General features: G+C 58.0%; 3 protein-coding genes across 3 annotated transcripts; 2 read left to right on the top strand and 1 right to left on the bottom strand.

Annotated features, from left to right (window-relative positions):
* Window positions 1-31: 31 nt before the first annotated feature.
* On the top strand, window positions 32-954 carry IE81DRAFT_279398 (RNA-binding domain-containing protein; the record flags this gene model as incomplete). Its single annotated transcript, XM_025511493.1, has 3 exons — window positions 32-167; window positions 407-543; window positions 754-954. Coding segments are annotated over 3 exons (474 nt in total), but the record flags the coding sequence as incomplete, so codon positions are not given.
* A 193-nt stretch (window positions 955-1,147) lies between these two features.
* On the bottom strand, window positions 1,148-5,750 carry IE81DRAFT_327246 (hypothetical protein). The gene is made up of 11 exons (XM_025515057.1): window positions 5,224-5,750; window positions 4,690-5,099; window positions 4,239-4,584; window positions 3,707-4,153; window positions 3,371-3,621; window positions 3,201-3,282; window positions 3,007-3,127; window positions 2,644-2,929; window positions 2,404-2,571; window positions 2,056-2,312; window positions 1,148-1,952 (listed from the first exon to the last, which is right to left on the bottom strand). Exons 1-11 carry the CDS (start codon window positions 5,744-5,746, stop codon window positions 1,238-1,240), a joined length of 3,606 nt encoding a protein of 1,201 aa, XP_025365842.1. The 5' UTR covers window positions 5,747-5,750; the 3' UTR covers window positions 1,148-1,237.
* Window positions 5,751-6,254: 504 nt separating this feature from the next.
* Window positions 6,255-7,400, top strand: IE81DRAFT_369658 (N-terminal nucleophile aminohydrolase; the record flags this gene model as incomplete). The annotated part of the gene is made up of 4 exons (XM_025517272.1): window positions 6,255-6,384; window positions 6,576-6,831; window positions 6,933-7,091; window positions 7,205-7,400. 4 exons carry the CDS (start codon window positions 6,255-6,257, stop codon window positions 7,398-7,400), a joined length of 741 nt encoding a protein of 246 aa, XP_025365841.1.
* Window positions 7,401-7,448: the final 48 nt, after the last annotated feature.

Genomic DNA, 7,448 nt, shown 5'->3' with positions numbered 1-7,448 from the left:
CCCCCCCCTCCCCCGATTCCCGCCTCTCGCAGACGACGACCCTTCGATCAGGCGCAAGGGAAGAGGTTTCAACCCTCGAGGTGCTGCAGGCGACGATTCCAACATCAAGCGAAGGGGTGGATTCGAAAGCCTTGCGGGTGAAGATTCGTCAGATCGTGCAGCCAGGTGTGAGTGCGGCGCTTCTTCGCGTTTGTTCGGCCAAAGGAAAAAAGGGGAGGCGCAAAGCAAGCAAGCAAGCAAGCAGGAATCTTTGGCCGGCCCGTCGATCTTGGGCTTGTTCCCTACCTTCGCATCCATCGCATCGCCTTTGCTTAGCCTCTCTCTCTCCTCTCCTCTCCTCTCCTCTCCTCTCCTCTCCTCTCCTCTCCTCTCCTCTCCTCTCTTCTCCGCTCTTTCTCGACGCCAGCCATCGAAGGCTGGATCGTGCTCGTGACGGGTGTGCACGAAGAGGCGACAGAGGAAGAGGTGCAGGACAAGTTTGCGGATTATGGAGAGATTAAGAATCTGCATCTCAACTTGGATCGTCGTACAGGTTACGTCAAGGTGAGCAGGCAGGAGCAAGCGCCCTTGTGAAGTCAAGCGAGATCCGTGAAGGCGGCGCAAAACGGGGGCAAAAAGGATGAGGCGCACCTTTGCTGGGCTCGGCTAGCATCTGTGTGGCGTTTTTGAGTCTAAGCAACGCTGCGAGTCATCGTGCTGACACCAACATCGCTCGCTCGCTCGCTCGCTCGCTTATCCCCACCCCGCGCAAAGGGCTACGCGCTGATAGAGTACGAGACGCAGTCCGAGGCCAAGGCAGCCATTCAAGCCTGTCAAGATGGTCTAAGCCTTATGGAAGAATCGCTCTCTGCCGATTTCGCATTCGTAAGACCGCCCGCCGCTTCGCATGGCGGCGGCGGCGGCAGGAACATTGCCGGTTCTGCCATCAAGGGTGCTGGTAGGGATAGGGAGAGGAGAGGAGATGGAAGGAATGCGGCGAGGGAAGCGCCGGGCGGAGCTGGAAGACTGATGGATCGCATCGCCAGGAGCAAGAGTCCGGAACGTAGACGATGAGCAGCAGCAGGGAGTTCAGTCAGCGCGCGCACAATCGGACCAAGTTCGTTGGTCAATCCGACAAAAATCGCTCATAGATGCGTCTTTGCATCGACAACACGACGAATGGGATGCATTGCAAGCTGTAGTGACCACGAGGCTGATGAGCATCTTGAAGCGAGTACACTCAGGCCTGACTGAGAGGTCACGCATCACGAATCACGTCGCTGTGCTCCACGACTTGCTTCCACCTTTGCAAAAATTGCACCGTCTTGCCAGCAGATTCCATGCCGACATCGGTGTGCGCATGCTGATCCAGAGTGGCCCAGAGCAAGCTCAGTGCATCTCGCGCATCGTGCCTGGTTTGTATCCACCTCACATATTCCGACTTGCTCCAGCCCCTCTGTTCGTTCGGAAAAGGGAACCACTCGTTTGAGAGCTGCACACCCGCCTCGGATGATGCTGCCTCCTTTTCTTCCTTTTTGTTGCTCGCGGTGGACGAGAAGGAGACGGCGGCGGCGGCGGCGGCGGCAGCAGTTTTGGAACGAACGGGATTGCTCGTGCGAATAATGTGATGCGCGACTACGAGCGGAGAGAGACCGCTGGTAGAAGGTAAAAGGTCCTTGTCCGCCAGCCCATCCAGATCCTTGAACAGCAAAGGTCTGAATGATCTCAGCGCTCGAAAAGGTGCGCCGCAATCCGCCAGCGTCAAAGTCTGCTGCTGCGCAGACTGTGACACTCCTGTGCTCATAATTGCAGAGGAAGCACGCCGCGGTGATGCTTGCAACATCTGCGAAGTAGCAAACTCCAGCTCGGTCGTGTCGCTGGACAGCTTCAGCGCCCCAGATTCGCCAAGAGGTCGAACGAGGCTAGCATGCAGCACAAACGTATCCAGCGCATGAATAGCCAGCTCCAGCGTTCTGCGAGCGCACCAAGACGGAGAAAAGCTCGTCTCATTAGCTTGCTGCTGCAGAAAGGCAAGGGGTGCCTCGAACCGGAATCACAGTGCGCGCGCATACTCACATTCGACTCCTCGTCTCGTCTTCATACTTGAGCGCGAGCATCTCGCGAACGTACCAAAGTCGATCGCTCACTTCTGCCATATAGACGCTTCCCGCGCCCGTTGCTACACCCGCCGCAGCACCCGGACCACCGGAAGGGGCTGCACCTCCTTTGGCAAAGTCGACATTGTGCATCCTCGCAAAGGTCACTGTCAATTCCTTCTTCGTGGATTGCAGCAGAGGATCTAAAAGTTCGTCCTGAAGCAGTCGGGACGCGCGCTGCGTAGTTGATGCGAAGGGCGAGCAAGCCGTCAGTCGGTGAGCTACTCTTTCGCTGCTCGGTGGTCAAGTCGCACGTCACACGGCGCACCTGTTCGAGCCGGCCAACAAGACCGCGCACCGCAGATGGACTCTCAGCGTTCACGGCACGCAAGCCCCTAGCTAGGCCCGTAAGCCCATTAGCAAGGTCCGCATTCCCAAATTGGCTAGGTGTCGTCTCGTTCGCCGCGAGCGTGTACGCCGAAGCATCTTTAGCAACCTGCACAAGGATTCCCGGACGTTGACGTGATGAGTCGGGCATCACACATGGCTACCAGGCCTCAAAACTCACACTCTTCTCGAGCTTTTCCAGCGCGTCCAGCGTGCACTTTTCCACGGCAGCAGCGACTGCCCTGAGAAGGAGCGGGTCAAAGCGAGCGCCGTCCAGTTCGTTGCTGATAGTCCTGGCCAACCTTTCTCCATCCGCCAGCGCGGCGTTTGTAGTCCTGCTCGAGCCCGCTGCGCGGCTCTTGCTCGTCGCCAGAGCGGCGACAGAGTCGGTCAGACGCGCATGCACGCGCTGCACGTAAGTTGTTTCGAGGTGCAATGCGCTCCGAAGGACCACGACAGTCTCGGGACTGCGCGGAGAGAAAGGAAGTTGCACTTTCGACATCAGTTGCGCTGCCGTCCCATTGACCCTCGCGCAGCTTCTCACCTCTGATGGTCATCGGTATAATTGAGCTCGGTCACGTTGGACACGCGCTGGAAGAAATCCTGAAAGAGGCGCACCAGTCGAGGGTAAGAAGCGACCAGCTGTTCGGCAAGAAAAGGCGATGCTAGGCAAACAAAGACGCTCGAAGGTGAGCTACCGTCTCGAGCAGGCATCATTTGTCTAGTCGACCTGCTCACCCTTGATAGCTTCTTGACTCTGCATTTCAAACGACTGGGCGAAAGTCGTCCAGAACATGAAGCTGGGCTTATCTCCGAGCGTCTGCAACAGAGCGTCAAGCGCAGCGGCAAAGTCAGAGCCCACGCGACTCAGCCCAATCTTGCGACCGTCTGTCACACAAGCGACTCACCTCCAACGTTTCCTCCAAGTACCCTCTGCCGCTGTCTTCATCCCTCTTGAGCCTTAGAACGCCTTCGAGCGCATACACCTTGGAACAGACCGCGCTCATCTCGCTGATGAGCAGCACACTCAATTTTTGCCAAAATGTGGTGCTCCACGCATGTTGCTGCGGCGTCAGAGCACCGTCCATTACTGCGCTAGATGCGCCGGGACGGGACGAGTGGCGAGATTTGTAGGAAGTGTATTGCGATGTCGAGGGTTCTGCGATGCGATCCGCAAAGCAAAGGTGTCAGGGCGTCAGGTGCGCTCACTCCTACGCAAAGCCACACTTGCCCGTGCTACTCACCACGTACTCCCGTCTCCTTTGCGAGCGCTTGAGGATCAAGAGCAGCCTTGACTCGACTCTTGATGACCTCTCTCAGATCGCCCATCAGATCCCTGACCAGAAATCTTAGGCTTCCCAGGTTGAAAGCAGTGGTGAGGGATATGCTGAGCAGTGCAGGGTTCAAGTCTCTCAAGCCCAGCACCACCGTCGATTCCATCGCGTCGGTAATGTAATCCTTGTGGGCGTCGAGCGTGGGAATGTACGAGGCGACAAAGTGCAGAGAGGTGAGGGGCAGCTTGGAGCTCGATTGCGACTTGTCGATGGCGATGGAGCGACGAGACGACAATGAAGCATCGCTATCAGAGTCTGACCCTGAGTCCGAGGTGTTTTCCGACTCGTCTGAAGCGGGAGATGCAGAGCGGTGATCTGTACCCCCCTCTTGCCCAGCCGACGTGGCCAAGAGAGCGGCTGAGCACGTCCAGGCGCAATGTCAGCAATGCAGAGCGTGCCAACCCCTCCCTCCCTCCCTTCCTCGCCCTTCGCTTCCACTCACACAGCTGACCAACGCATTTGGCAGCTCTGGCCAGTGCTCTTCCCCTGCGTTCCTGATCGTACTCTGCATTGGCATCCTCCTTCTGCAGACCATCGATCAGCCCTGCCAGCCTGTTGGCGATGCTTACGAATTTGGCTGCTCTGTCTACGAGGACTTGAGCTTGGCGCACTTTCATAAGGCGCCTTCTGGATCGTTTGAGGGACTGATAGGGCTGTGAGATGCGATTGGAGAGCGTGACTAGAAGATGATCGAGCGTCGCGAGCGTCGTCTTGGCGTTCGATAGAGGAGCAGAGAGGGAGAGGATGCTGTGAGAGTGTTGCAGCAGCAACGTGGAGTGCATCGATACCTGTGCGCGGGGGAGAGAGGAGGGAGGGGGGAGAAGCGGATGATGGTATGAGTGCATGGGCAACGGGTTGGGGTAGAGCGATGCCTGCCCTGCGAGCGCACTCACCTCATCCTTGATCATGCGATCCACGTCGTCGATGGCGAGATTGAGTCTGCTCAGTGCCATGCTCACGTCTCCCTGCACATCCTTGGCCGCAGTGGCCGCGATAGGGGCGGTAGGAGTGGCAGGGGTGACAGGGGTGACAGGGTTGGCAGCAGCAGCAGCAGCGGCGGCAGCACTGCGCAGTGTACTGGTGCTTGGCAGAGGGGCGAAGGATCTGCTTGGACTCCAACGAGGTGTGGCCTCCTGCGCTGAGGCTGATGCTGATGCTGATGCTGATGCTGATGCTGATTGGCTCCTGCTGCCGCTTGAGGATTGCGCTACAGCGAGGTGCGGCTGAGGCTGAGCGTGGCCTTCGATGATGCCATTCGCGTACGCTTGCGGATCGAAGGAAGGCAGCAAAAAGGATGAAATGTCTGTTTGGCGCGCGCGCGGGGGCCGGCGTGCCCGGGTAGACGATGTCAGCTAGCTAGCGAGCGAGCGAGCGAGATTGCCTGTACGCTGCATCCTACTCCCACTCCCACTCCCACTCCCACTCACCCACGCCGTCCCTCTGCGCTGCCACGATGGACGCCATCTGCGAAGGCGTGTGCGATGCACTCAGACTGCTCGAAGCAGAAGCAGAAGCAGAAGCAGAAGCAGCAGCAGGAGCAGAAGCAGCAGCAGGAGCAGACTCTAAAGCATCCTGCACGGGCCCATTGCCAGCAGCGATGGACAAGCCCTTTTGTGCGGCCAAGGTGCGAAGCTGATGCAACAGCTGCTCATCCCTCCACTCCGATTCCCATTCCAACTCCATCCCCTCGCCCATACCGGCACTGTCGCTTGGCACGCGATTCGCCAAAAGGTGGGATGTGCTGCTGGCTGGCTTGCTGGCTGGCTGGCTGGCTGGCTGGCTGGCTTGTTGCTCCGTCGCACACGAGTGCGCGCGTAGTGATTGTAGAGCTGAGCTGAGCTGAGGTCGCGTGCCGAGTGGAAGGGAAGGCAAGGCAAGGCAAGGCAAGGCAAGGCAAGGGATGATGTTGATCAGAAAGCGCGCGGACAGGACAGGCGTGATGTGATGCATCAAGAAAGAGTCACGAGGGAGACGGCGAGTATAGACCTTCGTAGCGGAGGGCTTGTATATACGTGTGACTTGCGTTGCTTGCCTGCAAGGTCTGTGCACGGCGCGCCGGAGGGGTGGGGGGGCTGTTATCACCACTGCGCACGTGACACACAATCACGCACGAGCCAGGCAGGCAGGCAGGCAGGCGGGCGGGCGGGCAGACAGGCAGGCCACAAGAAAGTCATGAGTGACGCGTCTATGGTGATGCGAGTGACTCGTGACTCGTGACTATCGACTCGCTGCAGCAAGCGTGTCGCAAGGCTTGCATACATCCTAGCTTCTCCTCCTCCTCCTCCTCCTCCTCCTCCTCCTCGCCCACCCCTCCACCATCACCTTATTTCTCTATCCTTGCCCCTATCCGCCTCTTCTCTCGCCAAGCCCTTGCTCATCTCGTCGCGCAGCGTCTCATAGCTCCAACTTTGAAACAGGCACTTCGCCACACACACACACACACACGAAAGCTTGAGAGATGAGCGCAGGTGCAGGAGAAGGAGCTTACAGCTTCTCCCTCACCACCTTTTCCCCAAGCGGTAAATTGGTACAGATCGAGCATGCTCTGGCTGCAGTATCTGCCGGTGCCACCTCGTTGGGCATCAAGGGTGAGCAGCATTGGCAAGTCCCGGGCACGTGATGCGGGCACAAAAAAGGGGGAGCATACATTGCATTGCCAGCCAGCGTCTGCTCTTCTTCCACACTCCGCAGTCGCGACCCCTTGTCTGGGAACGAAAGCTGACTTCATTCCCCGCACACCCTCTTTGCCTCGCACTCTGCCCCCCGCTCCCGCTCGCAGCATCCGGAGCCATCGTGATCGCTTCGGAAAAGCGACCTCCCTCTCTGTTGGTGGATGATGGCGCATTGGAAAAGATTGCGCTCATTTGTCCCAACATTGGCATGGTGTACAGCGGTATGGGACCGGATTTCAGAGTGTTGGTCAGCAAAGCCAGAAAGAGCGCTCAGGCTTATTGGAAGATTTATGGAGAGTATCCGCCTACGAGGGTATTGGTGCAGGAGCTGGCTAGCGTCATGCAGGAAGCCACTCAGTCTGGGTGAGTAGGAATCGAGGTTGGGGTGCTCCTCTTGGCTATTTTCCCCGAATGAGACGCGAAGTGCTCAAAGGCTCACTGTGCTACTCGCTGGCGTCTTGCAGTGGTGTGAGACCCTTTGGTGTATCCCTCTTGGTGGCTGGATTTGATGGTGCAAGGGGTCCATCGCTCTACCAAGTAGATCCCAGCGGCTCCTACTTTCTGTGGAAAGCCAGCGCGATCGGCAAGAATCAGACCAATGCAAAGACGTTCTTGGAAAAGAGGTGAGCGTCGCAGTGAGGGTGACGTGCTCGGCCATCGCGCGGAGTGGACTGTCAGGTGCGAGGGTGTGAGCTGCTGCTCGACGCTCACGCACCACCATCTTGCTCGCGCACAGGTACAACTCGGAGATCTCGCTGGAGGATGCGATCCACACGGCTCTGCTGACGCTCAAAGAGGGCTACGAAGGTCAAATGACGGAAAAGACAATCGAGATTGGCATTGTTGGAGAGAGCACGGCAAAGGCTGTGGGCGGGGATGGCAAGGTGATGCCCGTGTTTAAGAAATTGACAGAGGCAGAGATCAAGGATTAGTGAGTTTGCGATCGCATCTTCATTACTCTTTGCTGCGAATGGGGAGGG

Source organism: Ceraceosorus guamensis, assembly GCF_003144195.1.
Source record: "Ceraceosorus guamensis strain MCA 4658 unplaced genomic scaffold IE81scaffold_214, whole genome shotgun sequence".
Classification (NCBI taxonomy): Eukaryota; Fungi; Basidiomycota; class Exobasidiomycetes; order Ceraceosorales; family Ceraceosoraceae; genus Ceraceosorus; species Ceraceosorus guamensis.
The sequence above is the reverse complement of the archived record's forward strand: the minus strand, read 5'-3'. Positions and strand labels throughout refer to the sequence as shown.

Coding starts and splice junctions, on each gene's coding strand:
- IE81DRAFT_327246 (XM_025515057.1), bottom strand. CDS start 5,746: ATGCATCACATCACGCCTGTCCTGTCCGCGCGCTTTCTGATCAACATC. Junction 4,585..4,689: donor ATCGCATGATCAAGGATGAG/GTGAGTGCGCTC, acceptor CCCCGCGCACAG/GTATCGATGCACTCCACGTT. Junction 3,128..3,200: donor GAGTCAAGAAGCTATCAAGG/GTGAGCAGGTCG, acceptor TTGTTTGCCTAG/CATCGCCTTTTCTTGCCGAA.